This window comes from Lissotriton helveticus, chromosome 4_1 (assembly GCF_964261635.1).
Source record: "Lissotriton helveticus chromosome 4_1, aLisHel1.1, whole genome shotgun sequence".
NCBI classification, from domain to species: domain Eukaryota; kingdom Metazoa; phylum Chordata; class Amphibia; order Caudata; family Salamandridae; genus Lissotriton; species Lissotriton helveticus.
Window position 1 is genome coordinate 100,836,882 of NC_136063.1, and position 23,082 is coordinate 100,859,963.

The 23,082-nt window shown below is 41.5% G+C and overlaps 1 protein-coding gene across 5 annotated transcripts in view; it reads right to left on the reverse strand.

Annotated features, from left to right (window-relative positions):
* The window catches only part of MROH1 (maestro heat like repeat family member 1), a 2,054,050-nt gene that overhangs the window by 782,796 nt on the left and 1,248,172 nt on the right, over nt 1-23,082 (reverse strand). For all 5 annotated transcript variants that reach the window (XM_078686516.1, XM_078686513.1, XM_078686514.1 and 2 more), the window contains one exon: nt 8,464-8,559. In XM_078686516.1, the coding sequence (XP_078542642.1) occupies nt 8,464-8,559 (96 nt within the window). The remainder of the gene's footprint in view (nt 1-8,463; nt 8,560-23,082) is intronic.

Below are 23,082 nucleotides of genomic sequence, written 5' to 3' on the forward strand. Positions count from 1 at the left end.
CGAGTGGAGCCACCAGCAATTTGGTGAATAGCTGGAAGTGTGCACCTGCTGAATACTCTGCTATGAGGTGTCTACTGCGATGGACCTGATTGGGAGCTAAGGTCGGAGCACCAGAACCAGCGGTAAGGGCGGGCTGTGGCGCGGCTATCAGGCTGGTAGCACAGGAGTGGACCGAGACAATTTGTGGTGCCGTAGTGCAGGAGGTGTGACTGACCGGGTGCGCTGTGGTCATTGAGTAAGCGGGGACACAGGTGAAAGGGAGTCATCGTCCCCTGTGGCTTGAAGAGGACAGACCCAGGACTGTGGCGGTTGCTCGGTGGCTGACTGTTGGGACACCCCTCCTTCTGAGGAGGCTAGCTTTGTGGATAGAAGAACCCCAATGGACTTGTTAATGACAGGGCCTGTTGGGCCTGTTGCTCCCTCACCTGGTGACTACAGATCTCACCTGAAAGTGGACTCCTCAATTGCGACGGCTACGGGAGGCGGAGGCGGGTGGGGACCCCGGGAGCGTTGAGGACGGCTGGGGCTGGCGGCTAGGAAGAATCCATACCCCCATCTTAACGGGGTGACCCACATCACCAGACTACTGGAGGGACTGGATGGTGGCACAAGTATTGAGGGCCAAGTCAAATTCTAATTAAAAAAAAATCTTTATTTCGGTAAGATTTTTACCATAAAAGACAATTAGAACATTCATTTAAAAGCTTTCTTTGAAAATAGAATTTTATACAATATAAAATCAACTTGTCATTCAGACAGAATTCCTTATTACAGTATCAAGTCCTTGGTGCATTAGGGTCAGTTGCCAGCCCTGAGACATTTCCTTCTCAGACACCAAATAGCACCCAAATATTTAGCCACTGCAAACACGATATGATCGGTCAGATTGGATTTCAGTACTCTATGAGCAGCTAAGCACCCCACAAGTCCCAGATTTCTGCATAGGGGAACTATCCATTTCTTGCGAATCTCTCGGTAAACCGGACAAAAAAAGAGTATGTGGAGTTCAGATTCGTCAGATGTTCTACATGCTGGGCAAATGCTAGTTGGTTGTTCACTCCATTTGCTTGTGAATGTTCGAATGGGGAGGGACCCATGTCTCCACTGCAGATATAGTGTTCTGAGCAAAGGGGGATACAATTTATCTAGGGTTGGTTCAAAGTTGTAAGTGTCCTTAAAGCAGATAAACGAATCAGTCAATGAACCAGGTTTTTGATGGTTGAAAAGTTCCATTAATTTGCCGTCGTGATATGCCGTAGCTAATTCCTTTTTAGGAATCAGTGGACAAGTAATCTGATACCCATGGGGAAGCCACAGGCCGGCAGGGGGGCGGCTCCCCCGGAGCCAGAGGATGAGCCTGCGGAGCAGCAGAGGTGAGACGTGGTTGTACTGCCCCCGGAGGGGCTAATGCAACAACAGGTGGACTAGATGCTCCGCGCTATCACGGACACAAAGGAGGCGCTCCATCAACACATTGCTCAGGTGTCGCTGGGAGTGGGTCTCCTACGGGCAGACCACGTGAAGCTGACTGACCGAGTGAAGCAAGCTGAGGCCGTCTTGGAGGTCCTGGAACCGGCTAAGAAAGCAATGGATGTTCGGATGGGAGAAGTCAATCGTAGGCTCCAAGTGCTTCAAAGGAGGGCCGAAGATGCCGAAAGGCATAATAGAAGGAACAACATAAGGGTATTGGGCCTTCCGGAAGGAGTTGAAGGGGACAGCATGATAGACTACCTGGAACAGTGGCTGTGTACTGAGGTTGACCATTCTACACCCTGGAGAGGGCGTACAAGGTGCCTGCTCGCCGTTGGCACCTGGGAGACCACCCAGGACTGTGGTGGCCCGCCTGCTCCATTATAAGGGCAGGGACCTTCTGCTTCAAAAGCACGCGCCACAGGTCCATACAAAGTGGACAATAATAACGTGTTACTGTTCCCGGATTATACTTTTGATGTGCAGCGCCATCGAGCCTCGTTCCTGGCTGTCAAGAAAGCCCTCCGAGATGAAGGCATTCAATACTCCCTCATATTTTCGGTGCGCTTACGAGTGACATTGGATGGCAAAACATTCTTCCATAACGACCCTGAAGAGGCATGGAGCTGGCTGGAAACCTATCGGGCAGGAATGGATGGAGCGGGAGGCACTGGAGGGCAAGCATCTGAGGCTCCTCGACCGCGCCGTACAAGGCGTACCAGACAACGACGTCCTGGGACACAGAAACCTTCCACGACATAGACAGAGAAAGAGCGGTTGGCGGCCCTGCAGGCCATGACAGAGATTTTGCAGGTGAGCGGCACAACACTGCTGGGAGTGACCGACTTGGACAAGGGGTCGGCAGGGACGGATTCGGATGGTACAGACGCGGGGAGTGTCACTCTGCCACATGTCTCTCCGGGGACGGCAGACAACATAGTTGATGCCTGAACTTATGCACTGTCTCAAGTGACTAGTAAGAGGGGTCTAGTGGTGCTGGCATTATAACCTTTGGATGGGGGTGATTGGGAGAGACTTGTTGCTCGGTGGGCTGGAGCGAGAGGACACTGGCGCTGTGCGGTTGGCCACCTGTCTGGGGGCCCTTCAGAGGGTGAGGGGACTTCTTTTTTGTTATAGTGGGGTTTGGCTTTTGGCTGTAATGAGGCTGCGGGCCAGATCTTCCCGGCGCTTGAGCTCCCCCTCCGTTTCACTCCTAGAGTGAATCCTTGGTAGCTACCAGGGGGACTGTTAGTGGATAGTTTGGATGGGTACTAAATGTTTAGAGCCTTTTCTGTGGCGGGGAGGTGGGAAAAGTATGGGGGTTGTTTTTGGAGTAGTTAGAGCCACTGGTGTGCTAATACAGGGAGAGCAGTTATGGACCAGAATTAATCCGCACTATGGGGACATCGCTTGAGTTCAAATGTATTACGTGGTATGTATTGGGGATGCATACAATGTTGAGACGCCACAGGGTTCATGCTTATCTAGCGCGTAGAGGGGTTCAGAAAGCTTTTCTCCAAGAAACTCATATGGACTGAACTGAAGGCCAGGCATTGCAGCACCGGTGGAGGGGCAGCTTTTTTATACAACGTATTCTGCTTTTGCTAGTGGTGCACTGGTTTGGGTGAGGGTTCCCTTTCAGCCGACTCAACAGATCGTGAACCCTGAAGGGAGGTTTGTGGCTGTTATGGGGAGGTTGGATGGGAGAGATGTGACATTGTGCAGTGTGCATGCCCCTAATGTGGAACAGAAGACGTATTTTGCTTGGTTATCAGGGAAACAGCGTTTCTGACCGGTTCAATGATCTTGGGGGGCGATTTCAACTCAGTCACAGATACTGAAATGGATCCGTCACATCCACCGTTGCCCCAGGAACCCATACACAAGCTTTCGAAACTCCGGAGAGATTGGCACATCGAGTGAGGGCTGAGAGATACATGGCTGGCGCAGCATATGGACGAGCGGGACTATTCTTATTATTCTGCTCTACATGACTTGCATGTGCGGCTAGATGCGGTGTTGTGTTCCCCGGACGTCCACGTGCTGATCCGCCATAGTGAGTACCTGGCAAGGACGATATCGGAACATAACCCACTACTCTTGGCGCTGTGGTGGTCTTGGGGACGGCCTGCAATTCCTACCTGGCGGTTACGCCCACAGACTTTAGAAGACCTGGTGTTCCGTACAGAGGTGCAGGAGGGTATAGAACATTATTTCCTTGAGAATGAAGGGACGGCCTAGACCCTGGCTCTGGAATGGGATGCCTTTAAGGTGGTGGTGCGGGGCTTTTGTATTGCTAAAACAGCAGGTGTGCGGGAGACGTGGTTACATGATATAGAAAGGGAGGAACTGCGGCTGCGTAGGGCTGAGAGGGCTCATCCTGGGGAACCGGGAGCACAGGCCGAAGTATTAGCTGCAAGGGAGGGAGTAGCGGCACAGGTAGAAAGGTTGCGCTGCTTTGACCACAAGAGTATCTGGTCCGGGCACACGCTGAGAGAGATAGGGTGGGTTCCCTCTTGGCATGGCTGGCCAACTCAGCCCCAAGGGGTACTCCAATCCTGGCTTTGACCATCCCAGCGGGTGTACCAGAATATACCCAACAAGGGATTAACGGGATGTTCTTGGCATTCTATGCAGACCTGTTAGAGTGCAGATAGCGGGGTGCATGTGATGGATTGGATGAATTCCTGCCTTGAGGACGACCAGAGAGACATGTTGGGGCAGGAGATCACTATAGGGGAAATACGTAGCGCAATAAAACATATGGCGCGTAAGAAACCCTCGGGAGCAGATGGGCTACCAATTGAATTTTACTCGACGTATGTTGATATTCTGGCCCCCAAATTGCTGGCTGTTTATCAGGAAGCCTGGGATTTAGGGAAACTGACAGATTCAACTTGCGAGGCTATCATTATCCCGTTGTTGAAACCAGGTAAGGACCCTTTGTCTAGGTCAGCCTATGGCTCATTATCAATGTTAACGACTGACTATAAGATTTTGAGGAGGATTCTCGCGACTCGGCTGCTTCCTTATATGACACAACTGGTCCATTCTGACCAAGCAGGCTTTATCCCAAAGCGCAATACCGCGACTAATGTACAGCGCCTTCTGCGGATTTTGGGAGAGGACCATAGTGAGACCCCTACCGTTGCGGTTCTCTCAGTTGACATTGAGAAGGCATTAGACAGCCTAGAAAGGCCGTATTTGTACCGGATCCTGCACTAGTTTGGGCTTGAAGACTCCTTTGTAGGGTGGACGAAACTCATTTATAAGGCAGCGACGGCTCGAGTGCGGACGGGCGTGACGATCTCGTCAGCCTGCCAGGTGGAGGGGCACACGACAGGGATGTCCGCTTTCCCCGTTGTTGTTTGCCTTGGCCATTGAACCCCGGGCCTCCCATGCCCGGCTGGGGAGGCATTATCCAGGTTTATGCCTCCGTGGGGACATGCAGTTTATCTCCCTCTATGCGGATGACTTACTGTTTTTTCTTGCAAATACAGAAGCGGCTTAGGAGGGCGCGCGGCACTTGATCAATGTGTTTGGGCAGTATTCGGGGATGAGAGTGAACTGGGCAAAAACCTGCGTGTTTCCGGGGGCACCGGCTGTACTGAACCCTTCGTAGGTGGCGGGCACTCGCTGGGAGCCCCACTGTTTACCTTATCTAGGCACCAACATTTATCATTCCCCAAGGACTTGTTGGAGGGTAATTTGGGCTGGGCCATACGTGGACTTAGGGGTGGTTTTGGAGCACGCTGCCGTTATCGGTAGCGGGTCGGGTGGCGCTCCTGAAGATGGTAGCACTCCCGCACGTGTTGTATTATTTCCGGACGTTGCCGATCTGGGTGCCGGGCACCATCTTCCATCAGCTCCGCTTTATGGCTGTAGGATTTATTTGGGGGTCGGGCAGACGGCGGGTTGCTATGGCCACAATGATACGCCCTAGAGCTGATAGGGGCATGGCAGTTCCAGATTTCGAGTGGTACTATTTAGCAGCACAATTACAGTGGCTCACCCAGGCTGTAGCTCGGGAGTTCAGGGGCCCGGATGGACCTGAAAGGCGATGGATACCACGCTATATTTTGTCCTTTATAGTGCTTCAGCAGAAGATGCGTCTTGAACTGCTCTCTGCTGAAGAGAAGACGCTGCGGATGTGCTGGAATCTGAGCCAGCACCGGGCTGGATTCACTCGCCCGTATGCTCCGGAGATACCACTGGGTATGTGCACGGCCTTCCCTCACGGCGGTGATTGGACGGCCCTGGCTAACTGGAAGGATCTGGGAGACCTCTACGAAAACTAAACCCTGTTGACATTTCAGGCCCTTCATCATAAATACGATCTTCCGCAGGGGGCAGGGGGGTGGATTATTTGCTGCATTCAGCGCTTATTTCAGCTATGCAGCGCTACTAGGGGATGGGTCTGTCAGAGCCGCGGACCTCAATGGTGTGCCGGTATGTGGTAATGGCGGCGGGAACTGTTAAGGCTATTACGTGCCTTTACAGGCGCATGCTGACTGAGGCTCTGGAACCATTGCGCACGTTGCAGGAGAAATGGGAAAGGGTCCTTGGCTGGGAAATCCCTGAAAAAAACTTGGGCCCAGTTGGTTAGTAGAGCCTGGAGGAGCACCAGGAATGCTAGATTTCAATTGATACAATTCTATGTCCTGCACAGAGCGTACTTGACACCAGCCAAGCTTAATCAATATTTCAATGCGGCGACCGCTCAGTACCAGAGATGTAGTTTGGAGGGAGCCGACTTCCAGCATTTGATGTGGGGATGTACGAGCTTGGGAACGTACTGGAAAGATGTGCTGGAACTGCTGTTTAATATAACTGATCGTACAATAGACCTTGACCTGGGCACTTGTTTGCTGCACTGGTTCCCACATACAGCTAAAACGAAAGTGACAAGTAAATTTATAGACCTGGGCCTCGTATTAGCCAAGAGGGAAATCACAATGCATTGGAAGTCAGCGAGGTGGCCAGGGTTAGGGAGATGGTGGGTGGAATTGCTAAAGTGGGCGCAGAGTGAAGGTACACTTAGGCTGCAACAGGCCCTACGTACTAATAATGACAAGACACAGGAGGCGGCTAGGGCGTGGGAGGCCTTAGTTGCAATATTGCTGGCTCCAGAATCTGATTCAGAGGAGGGTTCTGACTTGTAGGACCGGCGAGATCCAACTGACACTTTGGTACAAGGAGTATGAATCCGGGTACGATCAGTGAGACAAATGTTGATATTTAAAAAGTGCATTTAAGCCCTGTACTGTACTACTGTTTTTCAAAAATTACAATTGTATTGGATTCTGATACACCCTAATTGTTAATAGACCATGTTCTTGAAGCACACTGGTGGCGAAGGAGGGATGTGGGCGAGGAACACAGTGTAAAGTAGCTTGTGATATATTATGCTGTCATGTCTCTATTTGATGTTCTATTGCTGCTCACTCAGCGTTGGTTGGTTGAAAATCAATAAAAAATATTTACAAAGGAAAAAAAAAACAATGATACCACCCCAATTTTTGTATGGCGCAGAAGTGCTTTATCTGAATGGTAATAACGGATGGTACTCGGAGGAGGGAAACACCGAAAAGTTTATTTTCTTTGACCAAATCGTCTATGATTCAGGCGATGAGATCAGAATTGGGAACAACCTCATGGGGTTCAACAGAGTGTATGGCCCTATTTCGTTTCTAGCAGAGCCTGGGTATGGGGGAAGGTTATGACACTTCACAATGGTGCAGAAATGAGATTGCAAAGAGTGAGTTAATATGGGCCAAATGGACACGAGTTATCACTAAAGCGTGCTACACTATTAAGATTACGCTGTGCCCCAAGACTCTACAAATTAAGCTCGACAAAAGTGAACTCAGGGCCCTGGGTCAAGAAATTTCTTAAGCTCAGGACCAAAATTACCTTTTGAGGAAAAAATCTGTACATTTCATGGCGCTAGGGTGCCAACACGAACAACACTACCCCTATATTGATAGACTGCCTAGCTGCTGGTTGAAACGAGAACTGCTAAGGCTAAGGATTGGGCTAAACCCATGTTATGTGAATGATGGAGTAAAAAGATGTAGGATTGATAGTATCGGAAAATGTATGTGCAATTTGGGAACAACATGCGATATCCTACATCTGTTACTGGACTGTTGGAAATTTATAGATATACGGAAAGAGTTTTTACGTACAATGCTTAAGAATTTTGATATTAAAAATAGTGCCCAAGCAGTAAACCTCTTGACAGAAATGAGTAATTTAGACATTGCGTGTGCCTTGGGAAGTATATTAAAAAAGTTAAAGAATCCCTCAATAGCATTCTGAACTGATTTGCTTATCTATAGCTCTGTGTGGCCTATGGTACACGAAATGTCGAAAGGTATGCGGAGCGTTTTCTATTAAGTTTTATGTGGTCAAATAATGAATTGTGATTTTAGTAGATTTTATTAATGTTTTATTTATGTGGTTTTAAAACGTTTGGGGACCATGGTCTAAATAAACTTGTGCTTGACTTGACTTGACTTGACTTGATAGGTGCATTATCTAAGTAACCTGCTGGGAGGGGAGGGAATACAGATGCCCTGGAAAAGTAAACATTATTGGGTATAATTCACTTGTATTTTCAAACCTTATGAGAAAGATTAATTGAATATGCACACCTAGTTTTTTTTCTAATTTTGCTCTAAGATGGATATCCTTTGGTTGACTGCTCTTTTTACAGTAAAAGTGTAGCTGCCAAATGATAGTGATTGCATTAATCATAAAACCAAACATTCAGCAGGCACAGACATTTCTCCATCAGCTCTCTGATTTATCAACAATAAGATTATTATGCATCGGATTCCACCACCCCTCAGCTTTAGATATCAGGAATCTTCTTGTAATCGGATAAGGTAGGCAGATGTCAAACCAGGCACCCGTATTGAAACGCACAACTACAAATAAAACATTTATTTGTTGTTCATGAATTGGATGCTTTCTTGTATAGATACAGACCAGAAACATTTCTTGGAGTCCATTGGGAGTCAGGTTCCACAGCATGACACTCTTCAACAATTCTTTCAAGGCATCAATGGTATCGTGATACAAGACCTGGCACAATAAAAAATGTACAAGGTTAGTGGAGTTGTCGATCGATGCTGATTGACTATCAGTGAGTGCTGTCCTAAAGAACGAGACAGTGTGAGAGAAAGTAGATTCATTCAAGTTCAGACATATAAAGTTAACACAATCAGGAAAACAAAGAAAAAAATATGTAAGCGCAGAAATTTTCTGAAGAACCGGAAGGCAGCACTGCCAAATACAGTGGCTGCCAAAATACAAGGCTGTCTAGGCTTAATGTCACCTTATGGCTCTTTCTTCCTCCACTCTAACCTCATGTCTGTACCACTCTTCTAGGTTCCTTATCCTCTCCCCCTTCTCCATCTGTTAATGTTTTACTATCTTTATCTTCCGCCTCCTCTTTCCTTTTCAGTCTTTGTCTCTCTAATGCTGGTTAAAAACCTGATGATGAAAATGTAATCCTGGCGCCCAACATGTTTAACCATCTACATAAATTAAACACCGAGCACAGCGCTCAATAGTGCTACTCAATCGTGATAACAGTGCTGATAAGAACAAAAATGTTACTTACCTTTTTAGACAGTTCTCCAGCATCTGTAACTTTGATAGACTTACATACTTTGAACATTTGCTGACGTCAAGACTGAGGTGGGAATAGGTGGTTGTGTTGGCAGAAAAGGCAGGAAGTGTCTTCCTATAACACCTAGGAAGACCCAGTGGTCTAAATCATTTTCTTGTCAGTTATGACTTGATGCCCAAGAGGCACTTCTTTAACAAGACCGTAAAAGGAATCAGAGTGATATTGTCATCAAAGTTGCGGAGGAAGAGGAAGTGGGAACCTAACTCTGTTGACTTCTGCCCGATTAGCGACCTTTAAAGAGCAAAACAAGCATTAGAGAGTATGAGGCTGCCTTCAAAATTTGTGAAAAAGTACACTCACCTTCGCAGCATTGCCAAGCATGTGCTGCTTGTCAAAAGGCATGCCAGTCAATTGTGCATCCTCATTCAAAAACCCTGGGTTCTCATCCATGTCTGGCTTCTAAAGAATAATGGAGTGAGCTGCTTCATCCACAGCCTAGATTCATCATGCCATCTTTAAAGAGCTCCTTGAAAAGACCTCTATGATGGCAAGGTTAAGATGGGGCTCCTAAGAACACTAACTCCCATAAAGCAAGAGTGTACCTAACTAATAAACAGGCTGCATTGGGTATGGCTATGTAGAGCTTTAGTTATCTTCAAGCACTCCTGTCACAGCAAAAAAGAGAATATAGAGAGAAACTTTAAGTGTTCACTTGTCCAGGTACCCATTAGAAGTTGTGCTTTTTCATCATTTAGAGCACTATAAAATTAATACCATTTTGTGATCGGCTATATACCACATCCTAAACTCAAATTCGAATCCCCTAGGCAGCATAAAGGGAATGCAGTTCTGTTATTCAGTGCAAGCAATATTTATGGCATTACTTGGGACATGCGTTCACAAGTAATCATGTGTTGGTGTATGCAAGCTAAGCTGAAGAAATAGTTTCATTTTTCAGTGACAATGATACTTTTTCTTCTACTAACTAATAGCAACTATATTCCACTATGACTACGGGGAAGGATGGCAGCAGGCTGCTCTCCCAAGTATGCCAATATGTCCAGGCTACTATGTAGAGGAAAGGCTTCCACTGTGCCCCTCCTGAGCTGTACAGATGTGTCTTGGTGTAAAATGGCTTCTGTTGTACACCAGTTGCAACACTGGCACAGTGAGGGGGCCAGTGGTAGTCATGGTGTTGAGCCATTGCATTTGCAAGGTGCTGGGTTAAAGTGAAGAAAAAGTGTAGCGACCTAGGAAAAGCACATGGGTAGAGGTGCCTTCAAGGGATATGATTTGAATAAAATTAAATTGTTTAATTTGACTTAGTGGGAGGAGAAATCAATTAACCTCATGTGTAAATCATATATTACTGTGAAAAAAATCTATTTGTTTGAATCATATTTAACAAAAAAACACAAACACATTAAGACATAAAAACAACGAAACACAAAGGTGTATGTACAAAAGAATTTTATCACAAGAAATTCTCAAATCAGCAATAAATCAAAAAGCAGGTAAGGAAATGCTGGTGTGAGTAGCGTATTAATCAACTAATAGACAACACAGCAAAACCTGAAAAAGAACATCTATCCCAAACAAATAATCAACTAATAGACAACACAGCAAAACCTGAAAAAGAACATCTATCCCAAACAAATAATGAATCAAACACTACAGGGATAAGTCTTATCCCTGTAGTGTTTGATTCATTATTTGTTTGGGATAGATGTTCTTTTTCAGGTTTTGCTGTGTTGTCTATTAGTTGATTAATACGCTACTCACACCAGCATTTCCTTACCTGCTTTTTGATTTATTGCTGATTTGAGAATTTCTTGTGATAAAATTCTTTTGTACATACACCTTTGTGTTTCGTTGTTTTTATGTCTTAATGTGTTTGTGTTTTTTTGTTAAATATGATTCAAACGAATAGATTTTTTTCACAGTAATATATGATTTACACATGAGGTTAATTGATTTCTCCTCCCACTAAGTCAAATTAAACAATTTAATTTTATTCAAATCATATCCCTTGAAGGCACCTCTACCCATTTACTCCATTACCCAAGCCCTCAAGGGTTTAACTGGGTCGCTCACTTTCCCTTGATCACTAGGAAAAGCACAGCATTTAAGAGAAGTGTCTGATGAGCAGTGCCACTCATATAGCCTTTTCTCGTTGTTGAGCTCTGTCTGCCAAACTAGCATGTCTGCCAAATTAGCCAGTGTGTGGGCTGCCCCACACTTGCTGACAATAAAGAGCATGGATACTGCACTGCAGGAGGGGACTTGGCTGATGCCCTGGGCACTGCTATCCCTTTCTACAGGAAAGGCATCCCTGGGTTCAGATACTGCAAGCAATGGGGTCCATGGGAAGGATCAGTAGTGACTAGAGCAATGTTGTTGTCAAAGTTGAGACAAATAGATGGACTATTGGTTAGGGCTTGGAGAGAGGTGCAGCAGGAGAGTAAAGGGGCAGTGATTGCTGTGAACCTATCAATACATGCTGAGCACTGCTGCATTCAGTTGTGCTGGCTGTGTGACCCAGTATCACTCGACCCGCACTGGTGGCACAACAGGGCCTTACAAGGTTGGTTACAATGAGTTGTGGCAGGCTTCTCAGTGATTTTGAGATGTGAGAATAAATATAAGGTGGGTTGTCTCTGAGCTGCTTCGAACTTCATAGTGCACTTGTATAAGTGGCTGTAGGAGAGTAGGGTCTGCAATCCTATGATCACCCAGATTTTTGCTTTTTGCTGCACTGGTTTACGACTTTCCCTGGCTGTGGGCCTGCTAATCAGACCCACAGCCTAGCTGTTCTCTCTATCCAAATTGTACTCAGGTACTGAATTGGCACTGGGCCCTCTCCAAGTCCCTGTACCCAGGGCTGAGGTGCACCCAGAAGTCTCCCAGGGGCTGAAGCATGTATTGTGCCACCCCTGGATTGACTAACTAAAACTGACACAACTGGCTGCACGACAGCTGGGGCAAGGTGGTGTACTCACCCTTTGCTTTAGATATAGTATACCTATATCTAACCCTAAAATGGACACACAGATCTCCTATCAGTCACTCCTATGGCAGGCCTTAACAATCCTGAAGGCAGAGTGCTTGGAATCGTGTGAGATGGTGCTCTTGATCCAGCGGGCTATAGAAATATATCATAAACAACGCTACCCAACTTCATAATCTATAAACTAAATTCTATACTAATTATGGACCCATTTATGAACCTGATATATTTTGGGCCTACTGAATCAGGTGGTCAGAATAAATCTATATACACATTATCTACAAACTATATACATTTTTATACATTTGCAGAAAGAATATTGTCATTAGAATAAAACACAACCATTTAAACGACCACCATAGGCGACGTGATCTAGCTAATGGTAACCTACACTTCTGAATAACCAAGACCAGCTTGTTTGTCAAAAGTAAGATTTTATTTTCTAAATTATGGTATATAAGTTGAAAGTTTTATAAATGAAATTTATTTGCAATAAAGCAAGCATGATGGTAAGAAATATGAGAAAAATACAATTTAAGCAATTGAATCAATTTTAAAGAAATTATATAAAGTTTAGCATTTCTAAAACCTATTTCCCTAACTGAGCTAAATAGACAGAAATTAAAGTAAAGTTCTTTGAGGATTCTTACGTGCTCCACGCAAAGTCCAGCAGCACATCACCCTCATCGGAAAGTCAGAAAGCAGCAGCCAGCCCAACCCTAAGGGCATGACTTTTTATACCTTTCTACGCTAACTAAACTAGCAAAGGAAAGTTTTCAGAAATCCTCGACGTCCCATTGGCTGAGAGTGACAAGTGACATGTCACCAGATTCTTAAAAAGTTCCACAAAATCATGTCTTACAAAGACCATTGTCTCTTCCACGTGAAGCCAAAAGCTTCCTGCGTTTGCAACTTTGTATTAAGTCATCCTCGCAGCTTCCATAGACTTGTATTACACTTCCGCGGATGCCAAGTTAAGGACTGACAAAATGTTCACTTTCGACCTTGGCCATGTCCGACAGAATGATGTCAGCTCATCAGTTTTTGCTTTGTGAATGCAGCTTCAATAAACGTTTTAATTCAGAATGGGCGTCTCGTGACTTTCTGCAGAATTATAGATCAGCTCTTTTTCTGTGGCTCAAATGACTAGGCCCAAAAGCAGGCAACTTATGTTTTCTAGTATAAAACAAACACAAGAAAAGTATTAATGTAAGAAATAATGTAGATTCTGTATCCACCCCATGGTTTACTAATTAATTAACCCACCCGATTAATCAAAATGTTACCTAGCCATTGCAAACAATTAAAGCAGCGTTAATATTTACCAGTCTCCGTTTTTCTATGAGACCCATAAGCACCTAGAATAGTAGAAATGACATCACACAGACAAGGAAAAGCAAAACAAGCACATGCTTCTTTTAAGTTTGCAGCAGTTAGTAATGACAAAAACGAAAACAATAAATTATTTTATTAATTTGCACGAACAAAAAGATGCAACATTTATGCACGTTTATGAACACACATGTTAGTCCCCCCACGTGTAAAGTTTAATCTAAGTTGTATTAGCACGACATATCACAAATCATTAATAATTTTATTCATGTTATGGAAATGTGACTTTGCGAGTTTAAACAAAATTTTGTTTTCTATCTCGCTCCATCAACTCCCTCATCTGGTGATTAACAAATCACCACACCAGCACTCAAAATTTTGGTAAATTAAATTATTAAGAAATCGATTCAAATTCAATTGTATTAGTAAACCTAAAAGTCTGTTTCAGCATAATCTTTGCAATTAACATGACGCTCTCTATGTAACTCCTGTAACTCGATCTCCCTTTCCTCTTCTTTTCTGAGTTTATAGATTCTCTTCTTTTCCTTCAACTGTTTCTTTCTTTTATGTAACAAACAACCTACTTTAGTCAAAATAAAAATGAATACTATTATAATCAAAGGTGCCAGGATCTTGCCAAGAATTGAACTTCCGATATTATGAAACCAGTTTTTAATTGCTTGAAACCTTTTTGAAAGTTTCCCTGTAAAATCTTCTTCTTCTAAAGGAATTATTTCTGAATGCATTTGTGTAATATTCTTAATATACATTTCAATATTCTTACTTTCATCAGGTATATATGTACAGCAATGTTGGACATGTAAAATGCCACAGACTCCTCCCTCTTTTGCTAGGAGTATGTCTAAAGCAAGACGATCTTGAATTACCATGGATCTAATTGCAATAACTTCAACATTCACTAATTGAAACCCATCAGCAGTGTCAGTTGATAATCTATCAACTATAGTGGACAATTTTCTGATTCTCCCTGCATTTAGAGTTATACCAACAAAAGGTATTACAGCTTGAAAAATATCTCCCAGAACTTCAGTAAAAGTTTCTCTTTTAGCTCTATTTACATAATTATGAATTTTAAACAATCCTTCTGAATCTCTGTCAACATGAAACACTTTAGGAAAAACAATTCCCACATAACAAGTTCCATACCAATGGTCTGGAAGGTTATAGTAAGCTTTGTCACCACAAACAAAATAAATTCCAGGGAAGATAGGATCTTTTCCACCTTTAAATCCCCAACCTCCCATAATCTGATAAGTATCTTCACAGTTACTTGCACCTACAAAATAATTATCAAAAAGTGTATTATCTCTTCTAATGCAAAGCTTTCCACTAACAGGTTTGTCTATGTGAATTGCAATATTTTCAAGCATTTTGCCATTTAATTTCTCATCCTCTTTTTGCCAGAAGGATGACTTAGTCTGCTTGACTAATTCATTTCTCTTATAAATTGCTCTTCTCTCCTCAACCATATTCAAAAATTTCTTTCCTTCAGCACTTAATTTACATGTTAGATTATTCTTATAAGCATACTCGTAAGTGAGTTCGTTAGTAACAAGGAAATATTCTCTCAATTGTTTTGCTTTCTTATGCTTATTTAAAGCATTATCAATCTTAACATTAGCAAAAATCTCATCATAATTTGAATAGTAATATTCTAAACGACCAGTTTGATAAAATAAACTAGTTAATACACTACATGTTACAGCATAAGTGAGAGGAAGCATATTATATGTTACTCCCTCAGAAACAGAAGCAGGTAACTTAACACAGACATAACAGTCTTTTGCATCCATTACCTTTACATATTCACTCAATAGCTTTGTGAATGTATTGCTTGAAAAATCACCTATTGATTTATCTTGATGAATGTTAGGCTGATGATCAATAACTTTTGCAGATGCACTATGTTTAGTTTGGCTAATCAGAGCTTTGCTTGTTATGTTAACTTTGTGTAATTCTCTATTCATTTCTAAAGGGATAATCACAGCTAGTACCAACCAGAGCAGAACTAAAATGAGCAGACATACCAGAGTCATCTTACAGCATCTTTTAAAAACAGAACATTTTGAAGTGCTCTCCTTAACATAAGGCATTTTTAGGTTAGTTTTAGCCTCAAAAATAAAAATAAATTTTAAAATTTATATACACCCCCCTTTAAAATATATTTTTCTTTTATAACCCTAAACAAGATTTCTTCGACCTTATGTCATACATAAGTTTTCTTCTATTAAACAGTTTTTCTTCGACCTTGTGTCAACTAACAGATTTTCTTCAGCCTTTTGCCAATTTAATAATTCTGTACTTCAATCATTGTCACTAATTTCTTGGATTTCGTTTTCTTCTTCACTACTATCATATATGTCTATAACAGGTGGAATTACTAAGTAAGTCCACTCAGGAGACTTGTATTTCTGGTTTGGTCTAATTATTCTCTTCCCTTTTCTCGATATCACTTCAATTTTTCTTCCAACTCCAACTTCTTTTCCTGGACTCTTTTGACTACTTATTTCTTCAACTTGTTCTATTGGCTTTTTGATCAATCTTACTCTCAATCTTCCACCAGGCCAGTAGTCTGCTTTTCTCACGTACTTCTTCTTTGGTTCAGAATTATTTGATTCTGACTTCCAAGTCCTTTTCTTTCCGTTTTCACTTCCACCTTCCACGTCACTTTCTTCAGTTTCGTAGTCTGAAATTTCAATTGACTCAGGAACTTCTCTATTCGGCAATTTCACTCTTTCAGGAACTTCACTTTGTCTTCCATCACTGGTACTCGGTAATTCGTTCTCTTCTTTTTCTTCAATTACCTCTAGCTTCCCAGATTTCGGATTTCTGTTCCTTACTTCAGAGCTTGTTCTCTGCCTTTCGATACTCTCCTGGTCTGAAACTTCTTTTGGTTCAGCTTCTTTGTCTTCAATAGAGACAACCGAATCCTCAGTTATCTTTCCTTTTAACAGATTCTCTTCACCTTCAGAATCTATTTCAATTATTTCTAAGTCTTTTCTTGTCAGATTTCCATTCACTGGCACAGTTTCCAGATGTCGACTTTCTTGTCGATCTTCAGAATCTGGAATTACTTCACCTTCTGTTCTGTCTTCTGCTTCAGAATCAGAATCATCTGTGGTATCACTTTCAACATCAGAACTTTCAGGAGTTGGTACTGGAATAGTATGACTTGGATGAATCCAGCGCTTCAATCCTCTGCACTTTACAGCATTAGTAGTGATCAAGATTACCTGCCTAGGTTTCTGCCATCTAGGAGATAGACAATTCCTTCTCCGATGTACTTTCGTTCTGACCCAATCGCCAGGTCTCAGATCATGAGTCAAAACTTTTTCATTTGATTGAGCTTCAGTTCCCACCTGATTAGACACAGAAGTTACCATATCAGATAACCTTTTACAGTAATCCAAAATTGCACTGTCATTTATGCTCAACAGTTTACCTACAGGTACAAAAGCTTGCCTCATAACTCTTCCCATTAAAATTTCATGAGGACTCAGACCTGTCTTTTTATCTGGTGTACTTCTTAATGACATCAAAACAAGTGGAAGAGCATCAGTCCACTTAACTCCTGTCTCTAGACACATTTTTCCAATTCTGTTTTTGATAGTTCCATTTATTTGTTCAACTACACCTGATGCCTCTGGTCTGTATGCACAGTGTATTTTCTGCTCAATGCTCAAAGCTTCACAAATTAACTTCAACAGTTTGTTATCAAAATGGCTTCCTCCATCACTCTCAATAGTGACTGGAAAACCGTACCTTGGGATGATTTCTCTGAGCATTAGTTTTGCTACTGTAATTGAATCACAATGTCGTGTAGGGAAAGCCTCTACCCATCTTGAGAATAAACATACAATTACAAGTACATATTTCAAACAGTTGTGTAAGGGCATTTCAATGAAATCTATTTGTAACCTGGTAAAGGGACCACCCTCTCGACCAATTATTCCTGTCCCCACCACTGATTTTCTGTTTGGATTCATTTGTTGGCATGACAAACACCTTTGACAAAAAGATTCTGCAATGGTTCTAAATTTGGTATTGAACCATGTTTCTCTAAAAAGTCTGACCATAGAATCTCTTCCTAGATGTGCAGGACCATGATATAATCTGGCCATGTCAGCAATCAAGCAATTTGGTAAGACTATTCTGCCATCTTTGTAAACCCACACTCCATCTTCTTCACGTGGTCTACAATCTGATCTTAACCATAGGTCTTTTTCTTCATCATCTGCTTCGTTTTGTAAATCTCTAATCTCATGCCATGTTTCTACAACAATTGTTAGCATTAATGAATTTGAATCAGTTTCTTTACTCCTCTCCCGATTGTATGAATAATTTTTCCTTGCGCAGTACTTTGCTGTTTCGTCTGCGAAGGCATTTCCCTTGGAAATATAATCAGTTCCTCTAGTGTGCGCTGCACACTTGACTATGGCAATTTCTTTTGGCAATTGTATTGCTTCAATTAATCTTCTAATGAAAACTGCATTTTTAATTGGTGATCCTGTTGATGTCATGTATCCTCTCTGTGACCAGAGTTGTCCATAATCATGCACAACTCCGTACCCATACTGACTATCAGTAATGATGGTAACTCTTATATCTTTTGATATTTCACATGCACGAATTAAAGCAATCAATTCAGCCACTTGTGCTGAACGAACTCCTTCAAGACATGATGCTTCTTCAACATCTACAACTGTACAAACTGAGTATGAAGCTTTCAAGACACCTCCTTCGGATCTTAAGCATGAGCCATCTACAAAGTAGACAAAATCCGATTCAGACAAAGGTCTGTCTTTGATGTCTTTTCTGGGTTTAGTGCAGAATTCCATGACATCTAAACATTCATGTTCAGTTTCAATGTCATCAACAATTTCAGAATCAGGCAGTAATGTAGAAGGATTCAGATTCAAACATCTTGAAATCGAAACATTATCTGCTCCCAGTATGATTTTCTCATACTTTGTCAATCTGCTACTTGTTAAATGTTGAGTCTTACCTCTTGTCAGTAATATTTCAACTGAATGAGGCACAAAAACTTTCACAGGAAATCCCATAATGATTCCTTCACTTTGTTCAAGGCTGATACTTGTAGCTGCAACTGCTTTCAAACAACCTGGTAATGCTTTTGCAATTGGATCAAGAACTGCAGAGAAGTATGCAATAGGTTTCTTTAAATTTCCATGTCTCTGTATTAATACAGATAATGCACATCCTTCTCTCTCACTGCAATACAGTTCAAAATCTTTCTCATAATTTGGCATACCCAAAGCAGGAGCTTGGCATAAGCTCTTTTTCAAGTTCTCAAAAGATTCCATCTCAGCATCATTGAGAATAATTGGATCCTTTACATCTGATTTGGTCAGTCTTTGTAGTGGTTTTGCAATTACTGAAAATCCACTTATCCATTGTCGACAGTAACCTACCATTCCCAGGAACATTCTGACCTGTCTTTGTGTTCTTGGCGGTAACATTGCTTGAATCATTTTTATTCTCTCTATTGTTACTTGTCTTTTTCCTTTTGCAATTCTGTGACCAAGATATTTTACTTCTTGTTTGCAAAATTGTAGTTTTGCTGAGGACACTTTATGTCCTTCTTCTGCAAGGCGATTTAACAGAATTATTGTGTCTGTTACACAATTTTCTCTTGTCTTTGCAGCTATTAACAAATCATCAATATACTGCACCAGCGTAGACCTACCTGGTAAGTCTAAATCTTCTAATGATCTTTTTAACAATTCATTAAAGATTGAAGGACTTTCTGTATAGCCCTGAGGGATTCTTGTCCATCCAGGGGTCTTACCTTGGAATCTGAAAGCAAAGATTTCATAACTGTCTGGGTGTAAGGGAACAGTAAAGAATGCATTGCAAAGGTCAATGACTGTATACCATTCAGCATCATGTGGAATCTGAAATAGAATTACTGCTGGATTTGGAACCACAGGACAACATGGAATGACAATTTGATTAACCTTTCTCAAATCTTGTACGATCCTAAATGTTCCGTTAGACTTTTTAACTCCCATAATTGGTGAATTACAAGAGCTACTCTTCATTTCCTTTAATACACCTTGCTTGATTAATTTTTCAATTATAGGTGTAATACCTTCAATTGTCTCTGTTTTCATTTTATACTGTGGAGTGTTTGGAAATTCTATTCCCTGTTTCAATGCAATTTTTACAGGATCTACGTTTTTCATCAGACCCATCTCATTCCCAGTAAAATCCCATATTTCAGATTTCACTGTTTCCTTTAGCTCTTCAGGTAAATCCTTTTCTTCAAATGCAGGAAACAATTTTGTTTCTTCTGCTTCCATCATCATCATTGTCATCCTGTACAAACCATCTTCCTCCATTGTTTGTAACTCAACTCCTTCTGGAGAACAGTATATTCTGCAATTCATTTTACATAGGATGTCTCTACCTAATAGATTTACTGGACTACTATTACAAACCACAAATCTGTGTTTGTCTCTGTAATTTCCAATTTCAACTGGTACTGGATCAGTTAAGTCTGTTTTAATTTGCTGATTACTTACTCCCACAACTTGGATGGTATCCCCAGAGAGAGGTAGGTTTTCAATTTCCACTGATCTAACAGTAGAACGGGTAGCACCAGTGTCCACTAGAAAAGTGATGTCAACATCATTAACTTTCCCGTTTACATAAGGACCAGACTGGTCAACCTCAAGAGTGGCTCCAACAACACACTCTTCCTCCTCTCTCGGGCACCGTCAGCAATAATCATCAGAATCACTGTCTTGACTTTCTGTTAATAAAAATTGTTGTGAAGCATTTTGCATTTGAACCCTTTGCTGCTTTTGCTGTTTTTGTGGTTTTATTACCTGTTCACATCCCTGAAATCCCACGTTTGGATTATATTTTTGAACTCCCCCACAATTCGGGAAAGGTGGTTGTGGCAACTGGTCTTGACGATTATTCACCTGTTGTTGTTGCTGTTGTTGTAACTGTCGCTGAATATTAAATTCATTTAACCCCTGTTGCATCTGTAGCTGTTGCTGCAGGTTAACACCATTCTGCATCTGTGGATTCAATAAGGGATTCTTTGAGTTTCTAGGAGGATGAGGACATTCGTCCCTCCAATGTCCAATTTCGCCACAATTAAAACAAGGTAATCTTTGTTTCAGCTCTTCTATCTTTGGGCTAAATTTCTTTGGGAAATTATTACCTTTAAACTTTCCTTGTATGTGGTTTGCATTTCCAGTTTGAACAAAATTAGTGTTCTTATTTCCCATGCTGGCAATCTGTTGCTCAGCCACCTTTACCTGAGCCCACATGGCTTTCTCCTTCAGCTTCTTCTGTTTTACTTCTAATTCATCGCTACAATATTTTGCTTTTCTTAGAATATCATCTACAGATAGTGCTTGCCATCCGACAATACTAGTTCTGATCATTTCTCCAATTTCAGGTTTTAGTCCATAAACAAATCTATAGATAAAATGACTCATGTCTTTTTCATCTAATTTTTCATAACCACTGTATTGTTTAAAGATTAACAATAGTCTTTCATAAAAAGAATGAACTGATTCTTTTGTTTCCTGTTCTGTTCTTTCTATTTTAACCCAATCGACTTCTATGGGTGGAATTTTGTTTTTCATCCAAACAATTACTTTCTCATAGAAATCCATTACAAGTGGATTTGGGCCACCTGTTTCTTTAATTCGCTCAGGTTCTGCTTTTGGCCAACTAATAGATATTTTACATTCTGTCCAAAGATCAGATGGGACTACAATGTCAAAAAATCCATCTAAATCAATCCACAGAACTTTTGACACTTTGATAAATCTATCGACTTGCCTGTACCACTCAACTGGTCTTTCCCTCAATTTTGGAAAGTCATTTGTGAATAACAGAATGTCTTGTCTCGACCATGGGACATGAACATATCCTCCACCTGCAACTTCTCTCATTGGAAATTGTTTTGACAATTTTTCCAATTTTTCATCTTCCTTCCTTTTGGTCCATTTCACTCTCCATTTGTTCAGTTCTCCTAGCTTTTTGATATAGACAATCAAATCTTTAATGTGAACTATTCTTCCCATTGAGTTCAGACTTTCAATGTCACTTTCTGAAAAGTCTAATCTGTAATGCTTTGCAAAATTCTTTTGTTTACTCACATCGATTTCAAGTTCTGCTGCTAGATCCTCTAGTTGATCATATTTATTTTTCGTTTTCCACTGAATGCTTTTGCAAATGAACAGTAGTTCATCATCCCGATAGTAATTTAAACTATCTGGGCCAATTGTTCCAATTATTAATTCTTCTATATTCGCTTTTAATTTGGCCACATCAAGTTTTGGTGTGGTTACCCTGACTTCAGGACTTCCTACATCTGACATAGCACCCATTGGTGTTTTTGGAGATAAATCCTCATTAAAGGTTAAATCAGGCATTCTCGATCTAGATGTGTTTAATTCAGTCAAGTCTGAATAAAATTTTTCAGTAGCCTTTTGAGTTTCTGTATTTAAAGGAATAGTTAATCCATTTTTGTTTGTATCTCTTTGATCAAATACAGGCTGAACAGGACCTATTGTTACTGGAACTGTGACAGCTTCCATGCCTTTTGTCATTCTTTTAATTAATTCTTCTTTAGACCTTAAATATTCATTATAATCAACATCCTCAACATTTCTTGTCTCTCTTGCATAATCTCATGGAGGTTCCCTTGCTCTTGGAGTCATTGAAAAATGTCTACCTTCGTTTCGAGCATTCTCGAATTCTGATCTTCTAGGAGTTTCAGTGATTTCACTATTATTTGGATAAAGTTTAGGAGCTTCACTAATTGGAGGTGCACTCGGTGAAGTTTCAGTAGAAACCACCGGAGTAGACCATGATCTAGGAGGTCTCAAAGGCTGATTAGGCTGTTTCTTTCTAGCAGTTGTATATATTTCTTCCATAATTGCATCCTCAGATTCACTTTCCATAGATTTCCCTGTAGGAGAACCCATTACCATTTCATGAATTAAATACAATCCTTCACTCATGTTTCCCTGTCTCCACATTCGCAATCTATCTTCATGAGTTTCTCTTTTCCATGATGGATTTTTAGAAGGTCTTTTAATTCCACTAGCTTCTCTTTGTAACTGATACATCTCGTCTTCCCACTCAACTAAAGCTTCAAATTGAGTTGGTCTCGGTTTTGGAACAAGAGCATTCATTTTCTCTCGTAAATTTCTTAAAACTCTTACATTAAATGAACCATCATCAGGCCAAGCTAAAACACCGTCATTTTTAGTATAACGTTTCCAACTGTCGAACCATAAGACAGTATGATATCCGTATTCACCTTCCATGTACGCTGCAGGTGTTTTATACTTATGAAGTAGTTTACCACCTCGCGTTTCGATTTTCTTGTCAGGTGAAAATAAATTCTTAAATTTCTGAAATAATGTTGTCTTTTTCTCAACATGTTTAAAATGATAACTCATTTTTAAAAGTTAAATTTAATTCACAAAATCGTTCGTAAAATATTTCCGGGATGTTCCGCAAAACAACCAATCCGTACGCGAAACACACCAACAAGCCAATGGCAGTTGAGCTACGTCACTTTTTTGCTCAACCAATAAATTTAGAGTTTTTCCGAACG